At 49.1% G+C, this 20,963-nt stretch overlaps 1 protein-coding gene across 2 annotated transcripts in view; it reads right to left on the bottom strand.

Annotated features, from left to right (window-relative positions):
• SAMD11 (sterile alpha motif domain containing 11) overlaps nt 1–20,963 on the bottom strand; it is a 180,097-nt gene that overhangs the window by 65,412 nt on the left and 93,722 nt on the right. For both annotated transcript variants that reach the window (XM_074975450.1, XM_074975451.1), the window contains exon 5: nt 6,608–6,732. In XM_074975450.1, coding sequence (XP_074831551.1) covers nt 6,608–6,732 — 125 coding nt within the window. The remainder of the gene's footprint in view (nt 1–6,607; nt 6,733–20,963) is intronic.

The following is a 20,963-nucleotide window of genomic DNA, read 5'->3' as shown; positions in this document are numbered from 1 at the left end:
GCAGGTTGCATGAGCCAAACTGGATAGAGGGGATTGGACTTGTTTACAGACACACAGCGAGCTGCTTAAAGGGGCTCTAAGTCTGTGTTTGATGTGCAAACCGTCAGCTTTGCTGCCGTGCCTTTGTCAGGCTCTGCTCATCCTTCTGCGTCTCCCTCTCTCAATTAAGATTAAAAGTGCTTTGTGCCATCATCCTCTCTCACGGCAAAGCCCTCTCTCGTGCCACTGCCGCACCTCGCCTGCTGCCTCATCTTTATCTGATCCAGTTGGGAATGACTGCTATCTGCTCATTGGGCTCACTGGCTGCCCTCCGCCCCCCTCCTTTCTCGCTCTACCTTTTCATATGTTGCTAAGACTCTTTCCGAACCTCCGCAGCGCAGGCGGCCTCCATGCATTTCCAAGGTGGACAGGCCCCAATATTTTTCCATTCGCTAGGTTACAGCCCGGCTGCAACCCCCCCGAATGCCGGCATGAGGAGGGGACTGGACGGTTTTCAGGGAACACAGCAAAATTCAAGGTCGGGAGGCAGTGGGCTTTGGAAAGAGGGAAATTGTGGGGGGGAAGGAATACACTGACCCCTGCTACGTACACGGGACTGGTACAGCCAGGCATCAACTGCGGGTATTTTCACAGCAGTGCTTACCCTACACTGTACAGTTAACCCAGGTGATTGGCACCCGGGTTAGCCAAGCCTAGGTGGGAGCATCCCCAATACAAAGCCTTATCTGCATCACTATGTCCTTACTGTTCCTGCACTTGCTCACCTGTGTCTGGGGAGATAGCCATAGTTCTTTGTGCTGAGGTGCTCTAGGATTCTTTCCCAGTCAACTGCGGGAAAACTTATCTGTCCCTTGTGGGGGGAGAAGGGGGCTTGTGGGAAGGCATTGGAGGACTCTGAGCAGTCGAGTAATTTAACCTTGAGTCCTCACTGCAAAGTGGGCAGGTTCCAACCCAAACTAAAGCGGAGCTCAGTTCTAACCTACCCTGCCTGCCAGGTAAGCTAAGCCAGGCTGAAAGCACTGGGCCAGAAGTTCTTCTGTATAGATGGCAGAGAGGGCTAAGGCTAAAACCTGGATAAAAGCCACCGCTAACTCTGCAGCGTAGACCCACCCTAGATTTCACATGGCATCTGAACATTGTTTTGATCAGTGAAGAGCAGCACAATCAATCAGCGGAGATTTAAATGTCCCTGCTTATGCCGCGTTCACCGCTGCCAGAATCAACGATTCCTTTGTTCTAGTTCAGAAATCACCAATATCAGTGCTGAGCAGGTGTGTGCGGCACCCAACACGATGAACTTGGGTGCTGCGCAGGGTGGGCAGAAAGACAACTCTTACCATTTGAGAGCCTATTTCAAAGTCAAACTCATATAGGGCCTGATTCTGCCAGCCTCACGCTGCCCAGCCGACTAGTTCCAAGGGGACTGCTTGCTGAGTCAGGGGCTGTGCAATGCAGAGGAGAATGAGGGGAGCTGGCCCTGGATTATTATTATTTTCCTTAAATAAAAGGCCCCGGGCCATGACTGATTTACCCCACTGTAAATCCAGAGTGACTCCACTGAGCTCAGTAAAGCTGCTCCTTATGCACAACAGTTACCAAGAGCGGAACTGGGGCCACTGACTCTGTGATAGGGAACTTGGAAACCATTTCTGAAGAACCTGGGGTCAAGCTTCTGGTCTCAGTTACTCCTGCCAGCCTGCGAGTTACTCTAGATTTACCTCATCACAACACAGAGCACAGTCTAGGGCCTGGAGTTTAAATGTGGGCTTCACAACAGCTACTTCCCTCCTCCTCAGAGCATTCACTAACCGCACATCTGGATTGCCTCTGAATGGGAAGCCCTGTGTTCCAGCTGCTGACCAGGGGAACAGACACAGGTGCTGAAATGTCTGTTCTTCCTACTGCGGGGGCTGGGGGGCAGGCTGGGGGCTAATGGAGGCTTTAGCCATCTAACCCCAATTCGGTGCGTGAGCATAACTCCCTGTACAGCTGACAGAACATACACACGTTGCGGGAAGGATATACCCATTGTGGGGCTTGGGGATTTTACCCAACACTTCATTCTGGGTCACTTCTCTCCATGTTAAACCCGGCCAGGAAAGGAGGAAAAAACGAAGACTAGCAAGAAAGGGGAGGGAGGCGGAGGAAACCTTGAGCTGGAGCTGGAATGCATTCCATGAACCAATGAATGACCAGGAAGTCTGAATGTGGCAGCTCCTCCCTGGACCAGGGCACCAGGCTGGCTCCTGCAGAAATCCACTGATAATAATCATCATAAATCTTTGGTGTTGGACAGCGGACCCAGCACACACAGGGTTGCTCCACGATTAAGAGATCTCCGTAATACCTGAAGGTCCCCAGTGGGGCCAGAGCAGCGAGATGCAGCTAACATGCATCAAACACACAAGAATATCTCAATCATTACCACTGCCAATGGTGGCTCCGAAACCGATCGATAGGGCAATTAGATTTTATCAGCACACGCCTTTCGGCCTCCTCTTCCGCTGTCTTTGCAAAAGCCTTGGTTAGATCTGCCTTTTCGGGGCCCTTTATGTCTTGCTGAGAAACGACGGCTGGACCAGAGTATTGTTTTTTGCAGGTGGGGTTTGTTCTGCCTTGTTTTAGGTTTTCAAGGTTCAAGAAAAGGGGAAAGAATCAGACAGAGTTAAGCTGGGAGCGATTCGCAACCAAACCTCCCATTATCAGTAATATTATTTATTATTTGCACTACTGTGTACCTAGGAGTCGTAGCCATAGAGCAGATGCTGTACAAACCTCCTGTCTTAACTACACACACGGAACACTTGCATAGGGAAAACACAACCCCGGATGTAAAATCCCTGCAGTCAGACTGCATGTCTGCAACCCCTGCATGTCAGCAGGAGAGAAATTACAAGGACTAGTGGTGAGAGCAGGGGGAACTGGCAGTCAGGAGACCTCCACCACTGATCTGCCCTATAATCCTGGGCAAGTGACTTTGCCCCTCTATGCCACCTTTGTGTGGTGCTTTAGAGACCCTCATTTAAAAGGCACTAAATATGGTATTGCAGTTTCTGTGGCCAGAATCTACCCTAGGCAGGTTAACAATACCTCCTTTCTCCCACTCTTTCTCCGTCTTTTTGATGCACACTGAAAGCTCTTTGGGGTTGCGACTTCTCTTACGATGTGCATGTACAGCGCCTAGCACAACGGGGCCCTGATCTCTGTAGCTACTGTGATACAAACAACAAACAACAACAACAGTGAGTGCTCAGTATTATTTTCTCTCCTCATTATTAAGCAGATTTAGCACCAGCTAAGCCTCCAGGCTAACCCGGCACTAAGTTTAAAGCACTTCAGGTGGTAAATCAGTTGTGGCATTTCCCCCTTGTAAAAAAAAAAAAAAAAGTCAACAGTGGCAGGGGCCAGAGTTCTGAGTTTCCATTCCCTTTGGCCCTGCCTGGTCCACATCAGGGAATCTGCTAGCAGGACGGTGGTGTAGCACACACACTAATGAGAGACAGCTGTCAGGCTATGCTCCCAGTTGGGCAGAGATCGTTCCGACAAGGAACCTGCCTCCAAACAGCAGGAAGATCAGGTTTAAACTGCCCCTGTGGAGCCACACGGACCCTCCTGCCCCTACCCTCATACTCCCAGTTTCCCCCAGCACCTCCTCCCACACTTGTCAACTCCTGTTAGAATCCATCCTGTCCTCAAAGGCTCTGTCCCTTGCCCAGCGGCCTCTCACTGTCCCTCCTGTAGAAAACACAGGCCTATTTCAGCACCTCTCTCTCAGCTCACATGTTCTGTACAATCTGAGCCAGGCTGTGCCACTCGGACACCGCGCTGCACTAACACCAACCCAATCAATCGAGGCCCAGGCCTTTCCCCACCTCTGGGATTCTGGATGCCTCCGGGGGTGGGGTGGGGTGGGATTCTTTTTTGTTTGTTTCCCTTGTCATCATTCCATGTTGCTGAGAACAGAGCACACTTTGCTCCTCTCCACTGCTGCAGATCTCAGAGCATTTCATCAGCCTCAATTAGGTCTGGCAACCTCTCCACAAAGTAAACAGTATTAAGCCTGTTTTCACAAATGAGGTCAGCTGAGGCACCAAGTCACTTGGTCAAGGTCACACACACAAAGTCAGTGACAGAACAAGGAAAAAGAACCCAGGAAGTCCAAAATCCCAGGCTCTGACCACTAGACAGCACTGTCTCCATCACCTTAAGAAATGGTCACATAGGTACGTTTCAAGCCAGCCCCTTGGTTCTTGGCTGCAACAGTGCAGGAGAATACAGCTCAGAGATAGGTCCGTCGGTGCAATTTGCAAAGGAAGGAGGGATTCCAGCCGAAAGGGTGAAGCCTACGAGCTGCCCTCCTAGAGGAGCAGTGCCGGGTTGCTGCTGGGGAGACAGGAGGGATGTCACACATTTTAAATGCTTGTGCCCACCAGCTGGGTAGAATTGCATAGACTCCCAGTCTGCAAAGCATGGACCCTACACCCAAAGTTCCCCAAAGCTCAGGACCCTGTTTCAACCCATTATCTAGAGATGGGCCAACCTGCTAAATTCAAATCAGGGTCTGAAATTCCCCCCAACATTCTGGGGGCAGGGCATCCCTAGGGTTTTGCTGTCGCTAGGGTTTGGGTTTAAACCCCTCTCATTGGGTCTGACCAGGCTGAGAAGAGCGAGCTCCTTCTTGGGCAGGCGCTGGGCTGAAGGGAGCCAATGCCAGTTCTCTTCTTGTCAATGTCCAGTTTCACACATTAAAATTCCTCCTGGTAAATCTACAGGGAGGATATTTGCCTCTCTCATTAAAAACGTTGGTTTCCCCATTTCTGAACACACTGGGGCCTGACTCTGCAAACCTGTGCTCACAAAGCACCCGGCCATGCCTGTAGCAGTCAGCAGGCGTCTGGGCTGGGGAGGAGACGTTTGAAAAGTTTGCATTGGGCTCTCTCCATGGGGTGAGTTTGTTTCTCTTTCTTTGCTGCACTGGCACCTCACCCAGGCATTAGCACACCAAGGTCCCAATTCGGCCAAGCATTACAAGCACATGCTTACGTGCTTGGCTGAATTGGGACTGAAAGGCCTGAGGAAGCTCCCACCCGTGTCACCGGGAATCCTTCCATTAATTTTAATGGCAGCTGGAGCAGCCATAATAAAGAAGGAGACCAGCTGCACCTGTTGGTATCACACGTTCGCTATTGTGCACACACCCCCTCCCCCACCCGCTGCATCCTTCATTTTGTATTGCATCCCGCAGTGAAAACCAGATTCTGGAGTAAGCCGTATAATCAATGCCAATGATTTACATGCACACACAAATGCACAGCTTTCAAGCAAAGACCCTAATAACATACACAGGCACATCTAAATTCTGGCTTTGGCAGATTGGGGACCAGCAGAATAAAAACAGAAAGACAATAATCTGCCTTTTAGTGACAGGGCCCAAACAAACAGCCAAAAATTATAGGGTTAAAGACGACATTAACATCAACACCCTGCTCCCAAGTGTGGTTTAAAAAAAAAATACAAGTTAAAAAGCACTGCTCAGAGAGCAAGAGTTCCTGAGAAGTAAAGCTTCATTAGCTTGTTGGGACCATAACCTCCTCTAAACCAACCCAAAAAGACTCCCTACTTGGTAGCTTTCAAAAATACACCAGTATGGGCCTGATTCTCTGCTACTTACCACTGGACTCAATGGAGTCACTCCTGATTTACACTGGAGCGAGTGGCCCCTTTTCTGTCTAATGTCCAGATTTCTGATCTCTGCTACACCAGCGTCAACCTAGAGCAACTCCGGTGAGTAAAGTGACTGAGGATCGACACCAGTGTAAGTGAAATCCGAAACCGGCCTTGGTTCTAGATGCGAATGGCGAGGGCTAACGATCCACCCAAACCCCCAATGGTTCTCCCAGCCGCTAACCATCCTGCGGGAGAAATTCACCGACTGTGCAAGAAACAAGCGGAACTGACAGTGTCACCAGTGTCCAGTGCCCCACTTGTTGACTGAGGCACATTCAGCGCCATGGCATCCCTTCCCGTCACTTCCCCCCTGATGCTGACATCCCAAGGGGCGCAGCGCACGGCTCTACGGGAACATCTCTGGTTCAGCACGACAAACAAGGGGAAGCCAGGTGAACCTGTGTAAGGCCAGGCAGCAGTACAAAGCCACGCAACTATCCTTGCAAAGAGTTGGCAGAGACGGAGGCAGCATGGGGAGTCTCTGATTAATGCAATTACAAATCAAACCGCGCTCTCCGCGCCAGGCCTTTCTGCATCACTGGCCACTAACCCCGGGGACATTTCACTTCTTTGCTGGAGCGCTGTCCTCTCCTGCATTTTAACACAGACCACTAGATCTGAGAACGAAGCGGAGCTGAAATCTCACACGACCGCATGACTTTAACCTTCCTAAAAAAAAAATCCTTCCATGTTCGTCTTTGTCCACGAATACTGAGAGACTAGCATGACTTGCTCTGAAATTTAATGAAGCCGGCTGGCCAAAGTGAGGGAGGGGAGGGGAGAGAAGAGGGAAGTCAGCAAACCCGAACCCAAGCCGCAGCTGGAACTTTCCTCCTCCCAGCAAATGAGGACAAAAGAACCAGGCGCCCTGGCTGCTTACCTGCTGCTCCTAAGCCGACGTCGATGCTGTTTCTCTTGAATTCACAGCGACTCTGGGTCTCTGGCATAACGAGTTGGCGGCTCTGATGCAGGTTGGAGATGATGGTGGAGAGGTCGTTATCACGGCTGCAACAGAGCAGAAAAACGCCAAGTTAAGGATATCCTATTTACCATCCCATAATTGATTTTCATGTCTGAGAGAGTGTGTGCGTGCGTACGCACGGCTTTTTTGTTTGCCCCAGAGATTTCTCCCTCCCTCCCCCACTTGAAGTTCCTAGGCAACCTCCTCCATTTTCGGGGAGGGGAAGCCCCTGTAGGGTAAAGCACTTTCCAAGCAGCAGGCTTGCTCCCGGCAAAGAGCTCTGCAGAGGCCAGCACCCCCGTCTCCTATTTGCCAGAACAGAAGGCCCAAGTACCTAGAAATGTGGCGGAGAAACAGGCATGACTATTCAAGAACTGACAAAAACCTGGAATTCAAATGATTGACAGATGGATGATAGTTAACAGACAGCTACTTGGCTAGCTTTTCAGTTCCTCCACTGTGTGTGAGAGAGACTCTTATTTTCTTGCATAATATTTTTATATGCAGAGAATTACCATAGATTCAGCGACAGTTGTGGCCCAGAGTGAAAGAATACAACCTTGTTTAAAAGTCCTATTTTCAGCCCATCATTCTAGCTGATACCAAAATAACTACTCCTTCCTTCTTGGATCAGAACACACAGAGTGAGCAATTAAATATTATTTTGCCTGTTATCCTTGCATCAAAGCTGCTTCAAAGTGGGCTCCCTTTAGCTCAAATATTTTTAAAATGTTCTCTTCCCCCTCCCCGCCATGGAATGCATGAGCAAGAGAGAAAGAGAGAGCAAGCACAAAGATGTTCACAGTAGCAACTAACTACTAGAGTTAAGATGGCAAAATCACTGTAGTACAAAACCTCTGTTTTCATTCCTTACAGAGAGGTAGCAGATATGGATACACATAAATACAGACAATATACAACATATGAGAGAGAGAGAGAGAGCGCGATAGAGAGAGATCTATGTACATATGTATTTCTAGAAGCTAACACTGGAAATTCTCCATCTATTTTTGTTTAATACTGTATGTTAAACCACCACCATGTCTAGCACGGAGTGCCTTGTCCTATGCTAAACACTGGAGCTATTCTCCTTCCTCTCGCCAGCCAGAGGACGATAAACCAGATCTCACGGGAAGAAGTTAAGACATTTGAAAAAAAAAAAAAAGAAAGTCAGAGGGCCCCTTACAACCGTTACTCACACGACCAGCGCAACCGCTCTGTGTGTCTGCAACACACAGCACATGACCACCGACTCGCTGGCTTGCAGGAGACCGTCCTAACCTGTGACCACCAGGGCAACTCAGAGGGTGCATTATCTGCAGAATTACCTCGCAATCATCTCCCCTTAAATATCCCCCATCACCACCCCCCTGACCATCAGAGCGAGGAAAAACCACAGAGCTGCTCAAATGCTCCAAAGAGCCCGTCCCCAGTGGAGAAGCGGGGGCTAATCTGTCGTCTAGCTCTCTGCTAATCAGATAAGTTTATGACAGAAAGTCTTTAGACAGAGGTACTTTCAGCAGGCGTCTGGCTCCAGATTTTCACAGGATGCAGCAGACAAAAACAGACTTTGTTTCAGCAGCCATGGTCATCTGCCCCATTACTCCCCCCTCCCATCTCGGGGCCAAAATCTCAAAGCCTTTTAGCTTCCACTGCTTTATTTTCCTCCACTAAACCAGTGCAGATTCCCCCTTACGCAAGCAGAAGGCTAATTACTTAAGCAAGTCCTCAGGTGAGTGGGAAGCCCCTTTCCCCCTGTCCCAAGCAGTTTTGAGTCTTATCCTCTGTGAGCTGCCACCTTTAAGACGCATTATGCAAATATTTTGGTGTTTTAAGTCATTTATGAGATTAATTTGAAGTGATTATCGGTTCTTTATAATCGTGTAGATCAATAACTGGATGCCGGGTACAGAGGACAAATGCAGACAAATGCTGCCCTCAGCACAATGGGGAGGGGGGAGGAGGTGGGCTGGGGAGGAGCACAGAGGGAGAAAGGCAGAGAGTTGGAAGAGAGAAATGGGATAATAGCACCTTGCATCCTGAAGGAGTCCAGAGCACTGCAATGACGTGGCCATATCTACAAAACTATACCTAGGGATCACTTTATCCACCACTGAAATACAGCTGCTGCTGGGATAGAGCATGTCAACTGTTTTAACAGTGGACAGCAACACTGCATGGCTCTCAAGCAGTGGTTTTCAACCTTTTTTCGTTTGCAGACTCCTACAAATTTCTGAATGGAGGTGCGGACCCCTTTGGAAATCTCAGATATAGCCTGCAGACCCCAGGGATCTGCGGACTACTGGTTGAAAACCACTGGTCTATGGTAACAACGACCTTTTTCAGACCCCTTAAGCCAGTCTGCAGACCCACAGGGGTCTGTGGACCACAGGTTGTAAACCACTGCTCTAAAAGAAGAAAGCAAAGCAGAAAAACTATACTCAGTGTAAATTACAAGGGGAAATCTAGGAGGAATGAAATACTAACCCAGAACTAGCACTACCTTTCAAAATACACGAGGGGATATTTGATGACCTCAAATACTCAGGACCACAGATTCAAAAAAGTATCTCAGCATCCAGGAAAAAAGAAAGGCACTATGGTAGGGCATCAAAGTACCAACGAAATCAGCAGCAGCACTTCAAAAAACAGGTAGGTATGTGCTCCTGAGAGTGTTACCAATGCAAGTATAGTACTAAACAGACCCAACTCCGCCTGAGAAATCTGATGGGATCCTAGTAGAACATATAGCATGGCTGAAATTCCACAGCTGAAGATGAATTGATCCCTATGGGGAAAATAAGGCCAAAAAAATGTGGGAAGTTGATGTGCCAGAGAAGGGGGCTGGGGCAGCTTTTAATGGGGCGAATTATTCCCAGGCATTCTCTCTTGTCTTAGACTGTAAGCTCTTTGGGATAGGGTGTTTGTACAGCATTTAGCACAGGGCTCCTAGGTCTACAGTTATATAAACAATAATTGGTGCTTTCCCATGTTTCCATGGACATTTGAGTTACATTTCTTTTTGGTAAAGACTTGGGAGCTGTTTTAGGAAGGCTTTAAATGCTGCAAGCCAAGTCCCCCATGGGGTACAACTCCATTGTGTCTAAGGAGGCATCTTCCACTCTTATTCATGAATGGGACCTTTATTAAAGGATATGGTGGGGGGGAGGTTCTGCCCAGCTCCTACCAGGCTTTTCTAGGTCACGCAAGACAAAGAGAAGGCAACAGGATCTTTGTGCATGCAATGGTTAGGAGAAGCTCTGTCATCTCTGCCCAATGTGTGACAGAGGCAGCCAGAAAACCCAGAGTTAATCTGCGGGAGAAAACACTGACTTCAGAAAATACCCTTCTGAACTCCCAAAATGTAGACAGCTTCTCTGAAGTTCAAAAATGACTAATATTTCTTCCATTCCTACTCCCGCTAAAGTCAATGAGATTTTATCCCTTGACTTTAAGAGGAGCAGGGCTGCACCCTTAATATATTAGATTCTATATGATCATTCAATGTGGCATTTACAAATGTTCATGCTATTTGCCTCCACCACTTGACTGGAAGCTCAATCACCCTGTTCACCACTTTATCCACAAAAATATACCTCACACTTTTATACACACCGTGCTCCCTCTTGACTTATATCTACTGTAATGTACCGGCTGCGCTCACGTCTGCATTAGAGCTTACTGCCCTCTACTAGCTGATCCACAGAGAGGATAAGGGACCTACCACTGCTGCCTCCTAAGGGACATTTCCTTTAGCTCAGGTGGTAGAGTCCCAGCTTCGGAGGCAACTAACGTCTATGGGTTATGGTCCCAGCTCCCTGTGTGTGTGACATAGCTAGTCTACAATACATGGACTCGTTATACAAGTCCCCTACTTCTGGTCTGCCCTCATAACCTCCGACCTTTCATACAGCCAAGCCAGAGAAAAGTGAGCAGAACCAGCCTTAGAATACAAGCAAAGCAAACAGCCTCTTGGGGCCCTGTTTCTTCGTGCCCATAATAAAAACCCCAGGTGTGTTTCGTCAGACCCTTCCAGAGGAACCGGATGCTTTTGGAGAAGATTTGACAATGACCGTTTCCCCCAGTGGGACTTTGTGTCTAAATTCTAAGCATCTCCACCTCTCCCCACTCCTAATATACCTGCCAACAGTCCCAACCTCTCCTTCAAGACATTCAGGGGCCTGGTCCAGTTCCTACTGAAATCTTTCCACCAAGCACACAGGGCGTTAGATTGGGGCCCCAAATGCACAGCATGCAAGTCCCATGCAGCGTGGGCCAGTGGAAGGCATGTCTAACCAGCAAGACTGGTACAGAGACAGAACCTCTGCCCTCCTGCCAGGTCACTGACAGTTCTGTGCACGTGTTTGGCTTGCTACCGCTGCACAAGAGGCGCGGCTACAACAGACTATGAGCACTTTGCGGCAAGAGCTGTCTCTTGGCCGGTGTCAGCCTGGCGCCCAGCACACTGGGGGTGCGACCGCAGTATAAGGAATTAACAAATTCATGGGCTCAGGGTACCAGCAGGATCAGCCAATGTTGGGTTAAGAGACGCCTTTCCTGGAAAGCAAGAACCAGGCAAGTCAAACCTGCAGCAACCTCATCTAGAAGATGGGTTTCTGAACTGGTTTTAACAGCCTGGTGCCTGCTGATATTAACTAGGGCTCAGATAATGTGGGCTTCTCCCAAAGCCTGGGTTTAAAGGCCAGCCACTGCCCCGGCACACACATGCAAACCAATCTGCTCTTCAACTGCCTCTGGGAATGGTTCCAAAAGGGCCGAATCATGAAATCCATACACATTTTTTAACTTGGTCCTTACTAGGGAAAATTCCCACTGAAGCCAATGGGGCTTTTGCTTCAAGGATGGACTAACATCTGGGAGAGCCCGTTGGGATTTAGGCCACAATGAGACAGGCAGTGTGATCTAGTGGGTAAAGCACTAGCTGAGAGCCAGGAAACCTGGGTTTTATTCCAAGTTCCATAGCCGACCTGTTATGTGACCTTGTGCCCCTCTCTGTGCCCCTCCTGCTCTTTGTCGGTTTAGACTGGAATCTCCCATGGCAAGCACAATGGGGCCCTGATCTCAGCAGGAGCAACCATAACACATACATAGGCTTTTATATTAATAAATGAAGATGAGGTGGGCAGGGGACAACCAACGGTCATTCTGTAAATGATCGAGAACTCTGCCAGCGCCTGTAATCGGCAAGTTCCCATGAACCAGGGGTGCAGTGGGGTGTCTCCTACAAGCCAGTTCAAACCCCAGACTCCAAACTCTGTATTTCTTAAATGCGATTCAGTGACCCCAAGAGGAAGCAGCCCTGGTTAAGGGGATAGGAGTAGGGGGAAGCTTTCTCCCTCGGAGAGGATTTTCCCCATCTGTGCCGTGAAACTAATAATTCCACTCAGGTGCTCACTTCCAGCCCCAGCAGGATCACATCCTGCCTCGCCTCTGTCTTGTCTCTGAACCGTTTCTAGATGCCTATTAATTCAGGCCATTCCCCCACCACATGCGCACACGCACAATCAGATTAAAGGTCTGATCCCTTCCAGTAGCATAATATTATATTTTAAAAACCAGATTAGAGAAGGGGGCTACAGCAAGATATAGCTCTCCTGAAAGGTCAGGGAGGAGACATACAATCTGCTGAAAAGCTGCAGGTTGCCATGACAATATTTAATTTGTGTGGTTTTTGGTAATTAGCAGTTCCGGGCCCGAGGGAACACCGGTAAGATTCCAAGGGGCAGAGACATGCACGATGGGGCAGGACTGCAAAGGGTGCTTCTCTCTTGCACATGCAATGTGCCCTTGCAGTAAAATTAAGGGTGCAAACCACAGCACCCACACCTGTAGTCATCTGAATGTGGGTGGAAAATAATAGGGCTTGCAAACTGTGCCCAGGAAGACAGAGGCCAAGCTTTGGTCCTTCTGCAAACATGCCCATCTTTCAGCAGAGATGGGTGAAGCTGGACACTCAAATCCCATGCCCAGCAAATGACAGAAGGTTCCCAGCACGTTTGCTTCCAGACAGATTTCAAACGAGGAAGGATCCTATTTTCTAGCTCCGATGCTGCTGAAAACTCAAGAGAACATTCCCATAGAAACTCTCATGAGGATCAGCCCGATTTTGTGAGATTTCTGCCATTGGGGGGGCAGGGTGCAAAATCTCATGACAGGGCCTGTGATTCAAGATTTTTGAGTCTGAACTCAAAACTTAGCTCAGATTTGGCCTCAAAGCAAGACTTTATAACCAGCACAGCCCTAGATCTGAAATTTGGATCATGGCACACACACAGGACAGCATAAACCATCAGTCATTTTCAGTTCTCACTGACCTACTTCTGTTGCTCATTCTCCACCTGAATCCATCATCTCGTCTTGGTGACATCACACTTAGCTGCTGTGGATAGGAACACGATGTTACAAAGGATGAGAAATTTCATCTGCACCTGCTGCTTGTTTGCTACATAAAGGATTGAGATCCTGTCTTCATGAAAATGTCACCTCCTAATAAAAGTGAGGGAAACGTGGCAGGCATCTTGAGACACCGCACAATCCCTATAGGACCAACTCTATATCATCAGGGCCCTCTGCAAATAGAATAATGAACCTGGCGTCACAAGGATATTATTTCAACAAGGTGTAATGCTAGCCGTGGTGCTGTGTATGTGTTTGCTATTGTGCTTTTCCATGTAACCTAAGAGAGGTCACCATTCCACAAAGCACCCCATACATCTGTCCTTCCTAAGCATCGTCAGTTTCTCCATTCAAAGAGCATCCCATGCTTTGCAGACCACTTTCTCTCCGACTGGATTTCCACTCGACCACTAGGTTCAGTCTCACTGCCAAAAGCAACAGTTGGAGAAGTGGCTGGATATTATTATGGTGCAGGCAATCAAGTCCTAACGAAGCTGGGGCACAGGTATCCATTTACCAAGAACATGGGAATGCAGGAAAATGGTGATAAAGGTTACGGATAAGCCACAAACAAACAACCAGCTCACCACACTACAGGGAGTGCCTGGTGCAACCAGCACCTGTGAAGCTGAAAAGGTCAAGCTGGGACTGCCCCTCTAGCTGGGGATTGAGTGAGATGCAGAGCTGAAGCTACACAAATAACCATCAGGGCCGCTGCCTTGTAGAACAGCTGAGCTCTAGTTACTTCCAGCTGGTGACAGACTGGATTTTACGTTCCTGTTGCAAATAAGCCCAAAGCCTGGGAAACGGGTAAGTTTTGACCCACTTCCACTTGTTCAACTGTGTCTGGAGCAGGGTGGGGAGCATCACCTTCTCAGCAGGAGCTCTGCTCGATGTAACGGTAGCATGGGAGTGACTACGTTAATACATGACCATGCCCAGTATGAACAAGCTTCTCCCAGAAACCTGAGCAACAGAGTGCTGTGCCTTCCCTCCTGGCAAACTGGCTGCTTAGTAAGCATGACAGAGGAGGAAGGAGAGGCTGTGGAATGTAGCACATCCATCTCGAGTAGGATGGCGAGACACAGGGCATACGGGCTGAAGGTAAAGAGATGCTAAGAAATGAACAAGGAAGGAAGAGAGAGTGTGTGTGAAGGGAAGGATGGAGTTCATGCACCTCTGGGGAAAGGAAGGAGAAGGAGATTTTCAGCGGAGGGCAAGAGAAGGGAGCAGAGTGCCTGAGCGGGAGGAGGGGATTCACAAGAAGGGAGGAGAGGGAGTGAAAGGAAAACCGTTCAGAAGGACGGGAGAGAGTGCTTGAAGGAAGAAAAATAGCTACAGCCCTAGGAAGGAAGAAAGCTCTCATGCTAGGCAGGAAATGAAGACGGCTGATGATTCTCACTCAGCACTTTAAAGCCACTGATTTCCAATGTCAGCAAATAAAAGAGGCCCTTTTCCTTCACAACCTTTTGCACAATCAGGCTCAACTTGGGAGGGGGCTTCCGCGCCAACCTCCTTCAAGACAGCTCCCGAATGCGCAGCAAGCACAAACCCAGGTGTCAGGGCCAGGCCCCCTGGGCAAGCTCAGCAAGAACAATGCAACACAGCTCTCTTGCCAATATTTCGTACCAATGCCCATCCCATGCTCCATCCCCTCCTAGAGCTCGCCGAGCAGGCTGTCATTTACACTAGTGCACTTTGCACACGTGTAAGCGATTAGGCAAGGAGCAGGGCCGTTCTTTAGCTTCGTAGCCAGTCTGAACATATACCATTCCATTACAATGTTCACAATCAAAGCCATTCAGAGGCCATTAACCCTGTTGATTCGCATAACCTTATAACCTTCAGGCAGCGAAGACCGCACCAATGTGATTAGACACGACAAGATTTCTGGTGAAAGAGCATTTCAGGAGATGGTTAAGGAAATCGAGAGGCATCTCTCCCTTAAATCTGCCTCATACCAAAGGAGAAACCCAACTAGGCCATGAAAAATGCACAATTCTTGTATTGCCCTGGGAGCAAAGAGAACATCACCTGAGCCAGTCATTTCAATACCTACATGACAGGGCGCACACCCTCCAGATTCCACATCAGGTCTTCAGACTAACCCAAAAAAGAGCCTTCCCCTCTCCCTTTGAGAAAACCCATCCTGGATTTTACAGCAAATCCAGTCAATGCTGGGGACGAGGTCGGGAGTCCAGTCACTACTGGACGAATACGCATGCAATGTGGACACAACCACAAAGCGGTGGCAGAACACCTCCCTTGCTGCCTCTCAGTGCTTTGCCGAAAGGAGGGACAGCAGCATGAGACAGGCAAATAAACAGCGGCTACAAACATTACAGCTGGATGAAGAAAACATCGTTAACGTTTCCCATGAATGCCCTGATTGCTGCACTGTCTACGGCTAATGGAACTAACAGGTTGTCTGCCTTCCACCAAGCCTACTGGTCTGATCAGACCTCCTGTAATGGCAGCAAAATGGTCCACCAGTGGTAACTGGATAGCTCCACCGTTCACAGGAAAACAAGCCTGAGTGGCGCGACTGCTGGAAACATAATCCGAAGGAAAGGCTTTTGATTGGCAGAAGGTGGCACAAAGTTCTCCGGATTCTTTTACAGACTCTCAAGCAGCCCCAATGGTTACCTAGCTACCAAAGCAAAGGGCATTCTATAAACGCAACTGATCGATATTTGCCCCAAATCCATTTTGTTCCTCTGATAAGAAGCTTGTCACCTTTAGAGGAGGCAATGTTGGCAGCATCCTAGCAGCAGGTTTTAATGTGTCTAAGGATCCGCCTACGCTGCAATCAGAGGTGTGACTGCAGCAGGTGTCGACACACCTGAGCTAGCATTGATCTCCTAGCTCCAGCAACAGAGCAGTGACACCACAGCACCACCGGCCGCACAAACCCATCAGGGACCCTGGGCATGCACTCCAGCAGCTAGCCCATTCTATTGTTAGTGGAGCTAACTAGATCAAAGCTAGCTCAGGCATGACTGCAGTGTAGACATACCCGAAAAAGGGTGACAAATTAAACAGCCAAAACTAGCTCAAGCCCAGGTAGGGAAAATGAGGAGACTGACAAAGAACTGCAAAGAAACACTGCAAATAGGAGAAAATAAAGTTTAAAAACCTGAATCTTTCCCTCTTTGGGCTGGAAATCCTTTCCATCAACTGGAAACCACAGGACTCCCCTGAACTGTCCCCTTCATGAAGAATTCAAGGCTGAGTTCAGAATGAGGACTTCAAAAGCATGTGCCAACCCCCCCTCCCCTGCAGTTACGCTGGTCCATGACCCACAGACTTTAAGGCAGCTGCCCTTGTGTAACAGAGAGGAGAATTTGGCCCATTGCATGCAGATGGGAATGCAGAAACAGGCGCTGCACCATGCCCCAGAGCCGGATATCCGGGGGGTTGTAAGACAAGGCAGCTCGAGTCATTACAATGGTACTGACTGAAGTGTGAGTGGAAGAGGAGGTACAGTGGTCAGCCACACATCATAGACAGCCTTAAGGCGTGTGCGGGGGGAACCACGCATTTAAAAATTTGCAAGGGTTAGCGTAACGTGCAACGTGCTGGATGGCAGTTCAAGCCTGCGATTATTATACACAGAACAGGAGCAGCCAGAGCAACAGCAGCAGGACGGAGCAATTCTGAAGTTCCTTCCGTTATCTAAGCGCTACCCAGATGATTAACTAATGAAGGTCCCAATCCTGCAAGGCGCTGGGTGCCCCCAACTCCTGTCAGCTATGCTGGGAGCTGAAGGCTGCTCGGGATCTGGCATGAGCAGTGCCAGCTGGCCCCCGCATTGCCCTGCTAATGAGCCACAATCCTGTCCTGCAGCCCAGGGGGCCCATCCAGGGGTGAAAAAGGTAAGTCAGCCTCTTGGCTGAGACGGACAAGCAGGCAGCCAATGAAGGGCCAGCTCTGATGGCGCCTCCTGCAAAGCGTGTGCACCACGCAACCAGGGACACGGACCGAGACGCACCAAACTCTTCCCACCCAGGGCACTTGGACAGAGACAGCTTTTGGCGACTGCTGGCCCAAGCCAGCCCTCAAACCTCCAGCCGTGCCTTTAACAGCATTTCATTTACCAGCATTAGCCGTGAGCGGTGTCTTTAACAGGGAGAAGGATGAAAAGACTAATGGATGGAGACAATTAACCAAAAAATAGATCAGCATCACAGTCTCCACATCCAGGCGCCCGCGGGGTTGGGTGAGACTTTCAATGCGCTGCTCAAAGTGACAGGGCTGAGAAATGAGCAAAAGTTGTTTAAAACCCTAATCCAGAAGGGCTGCATCCCTCATTCTTCCCGGCACCACCCTGCAAGGGCCAGACCCTAATTCCTCTCTGCGGAGAGGGCCAACGCAAGCCCAATGCACCCCTTAAGTGCTCAAAACAGGGCTCAAGAAGGACTTAAATGGCGCATGATCCCTCTATGCAGGGGTGAATTGTGCCTTTGCAGCACTGCAGATCAGCAGCACACAACCTTGCCTCTCCCCGCTGAAGAAAAAGGTCAGGTCAGAAACTCAGCTGGTGCAAATCAACATATAGCTCCACTGAGCTCAGCACAGCTCTGCGGATTTACACCAGTTGAGGTCTGGCCGGTTGTAGCTGACACTGGACCTGAAAATGTTTGGGGTTACGCTTAATAAAATTACAAGCAAAGTAAGGAGACTATGACTCGCTTGTCCAGGAATGATGGATCTTTTCAGGCGGGAGGAGGACAGATTCCAGCTTTGGAAAAGGACAGAGACCCAGAAAGCAACACGGGAGGAAATAACACTGAATAGTCTCTCTTTTAAAATATGTTTCACTGACTCTCCGTCCCCTTAATGGTCACTCAGCAAATGCAGGGATTATATTCGATTTCACTGATCAATACAGTTGCCATAAAACTGTCCCGACCCTCTGCCCCTCCCTACAATAAAAAATAAAATCCAATACGTAAAATGAGTAACAGCAACATTTGCAGTGGAAGAAAATGAGGGCATTTATTAAGCTAAGGGAAGTGGAGAGTGAGTGCAGGTGAGTGGCCAGGCGTCTGCCATGTAAAACACTCCATCACCCCCCTCCCCAAGAACACACTTAGCATTTCAGCATTTCCAGTCCTCCCTTGTCTGTAGTCTCACAGGATACAGGTCCTGTTCAGGAGCCTTCTTGGATGGTTCATCTGGCTCAGGGAACAGGTTCAAACTCGGTTTACTCTGTAGCTGCTTCTTGCTTCATATCAAATCATATCATATCATACACCAGTTCTAATCTGGCCAAGTTCTCTGACCAGCCAGGTTGATACATCAGGGAACAACACAGAGTTTGCAGTTCTCACGATATGACATTGCCAGGGCTTGCAGGAACTGAGTTTTAACCAGACTAGGTGATATTTTTGTCCCCCTTTCACACCCACCAAAACACGCTTATTTGTAAAGCTGGGTTAAGTATGACAACGGCGTCACGGTCGGGGCATCGCCAGAGTCATTTAACGACAGGCAAACAGCGAGAGCGTGTCACTCAGAGCTGCGTAAACTAGAGCACACACCCAGGGATGGGACAGGCATGTAAATCAGCCAGTGACTGCACTAGAAAAAATAACAATCTTTTTATGGAAGCCATTAAAGGGAAACCCGGACTGGTCTATAAATATTGTCACATCACTAGAGCGCTGAGAAAACAACCTTATATAACAGCGCCAGTTATGTAACTTCAGGAGTGGGTTAAACTCCTCAGGGATTCTAGTTTCATTCACTTTTTAAAGTTGTTTTTTTTAAACTAATAATTACAGCTGCATGTCTGTCATGGAGGTCATGGATTCCGTGACTTTCTGTGACCTCTGTGACTTCTGTAGCAGCTGGTGCTGGTTCAGGGGCTGTCCAAGCTGGGCAGCCCCAGGGCCAACAGCAGCAGTTTGGGCGTATGGGAAGGGGCTCAGGGCTAGGGGCTGGGGTGCAGAGCAGCACTTACCTAGGGGTGGGGGTGCTCCCCGGCTCCACGTGTCCCTGCAGCTCCTAGGCAGAGGGGCCAGGGGGCTCCACGTGCTGCCCCTGCCTGAAGGCCCCAGGCCCGCAGCTCCCATTGGCTGCGGTTCCTGGCCAATGGGGGCTGTGGAGCCAGGGCTTGTGGCACAAGCAGTGCACAGAGCCCCCCAGCCTTCCCTCCCCGCAGGAGCTGCAGGGACACACTAAGCCGTGTAGAGAGCCTGTCACAGCCCTGCCAACTCCCCCCTCCCAGCACCAGCGGGGGTCCCGGGCTGCGCGCTGCTGCCCATTCCCCCCCACCCCGCACCAGCAGGTGTCCCAGGCCACACCCCCAGCACCAGCAGGAGTCCCGGGCCGTGCACCGCCCACCTCCAACCCAGCACCAGCACTGCCCACCTTCCCCCCCAGCACCCGCAGTGCCCCCGGACCTCCCCCACAGAGCACCCATTGCCCCCTGCCCAAGTTTTAGTTAGGGTATATAGTAAAAGTCATGGACAGGTCACAGGCCATGAATTTTTGTTTATTCCCCTGACCTGTCCGTGACTTTTACTAAAAATACCCGTGACTAAAACGTAGCCTTACTAATAATCAATTTCCAATGCACCAACACATGAGATCTCCAAATTAAGAGACCTGTAAATTGGCCTTTTAAAAACACACATTCCTGTCACCACTTATGAATTTGGTGCTGGTGAAAAAGATCAAGACTGACAGGTCTGAAGTGGAGACCGCAATCCTCCATCTTGCCAAAGAACAGGTGCAGCACGCAAGCTCTCCCACAAAATGCGCCATTAATCACAGATTCATAGACTGAGGCCAGAAAGAACCACTATGATCACCTAGTCTGATGACCTGCATAACCCAGGCCAGAGGAGCTTACCCAGTCCTAAGGCCAGGTACATCTACACTGCAATAAAAGACCTGCAGTACAGCCGGACTGGCCCAGCTCAGCTGACTTGATCTGATGCTCTATTCACTTTGACAGGTTTCAGGAGTAATTTGTATGGAACGTTATTACATTTCTGTAGAATTCTACTGCTTTCTTCGCTATTAAATTATACAGAACTTTCCTAGAAAAGGGATTAAGACCCCAAATTCACTTTTTGTAAAAGCAAGAATTTATAAAAATCAAACTCAGTGGGAATGTTCCCATGATTTTAGATTCCCATGAAAATAGTTTTTTAACATTTGGATTCAGATACTTTCCTCCAGCATAGGCAACCCAGACCCTACTGCTGTTTGTTGTGTGTGCACTGCACATGCCAAAGCAGCAGGCCATGCCCTCTGGTCCCAATCTGCTAGCACAGGCCACTGCATCCAGGTAGAATCTTACCGATTTATTTAGGAGGCTGCATGGAGGCAGAAGCCTGCACTAGATTGGAGCCCTACGCTGTAAGTAGATAACAGTTAAGCCAATTCTAGAAAAATTAGGCAAGAGTTACATCTGGAAGGCGGTGTAACCTACGAAAAGATGTGACAACCTTGCCCTATCACTCCGCTTGCATGCTGCATTTCATTCCCCTGCTATGCATCTGGTTTTCATTTTTAAAGGCCCTGATCCTGGCAAATACTTATGTACATGCTTAATTTTAAGTGGCTCCACTGAAGTCAAGGAGAATGAATATTCATGTGCTTAGAGTTAAGCATGCTTGTAAGAACCCGCAGGATCGGCGCTTTAGATTGTAAGATCTTCCTGTGTTTCCTCTGTTTTGTACAATGCCCAGTGCAAGAGGGCCCAGATGCTGAATGGGGCAGGCTCCACGGGAGCTACCAAAAGATAAATCATCATCTTAGAAATATACTGGGGTCACTGACAGTGACCTGGGTTCAGAGTTGTTAAGGCCAGAACCTTGCCCAGAAATTTCTGCATCGAGCCTGT

The sequence above is a fragment of the Natator depressus genome, chromosome 18 (assembly GCF_965152275.1).
Source record: "Natator depressus isolate rNatDep1 chromosome 18, rNatDep2.hap1, whole genome shotgun sequence".
Taxonomy (NCBI): Eukaryota; Metazoa; Chordata; order Testudines; family Cheloniidae; genus Natator; species Natator depressus.
This window is presented reverse-complemented; position numbering and strand designations above follow the sequence as displayed.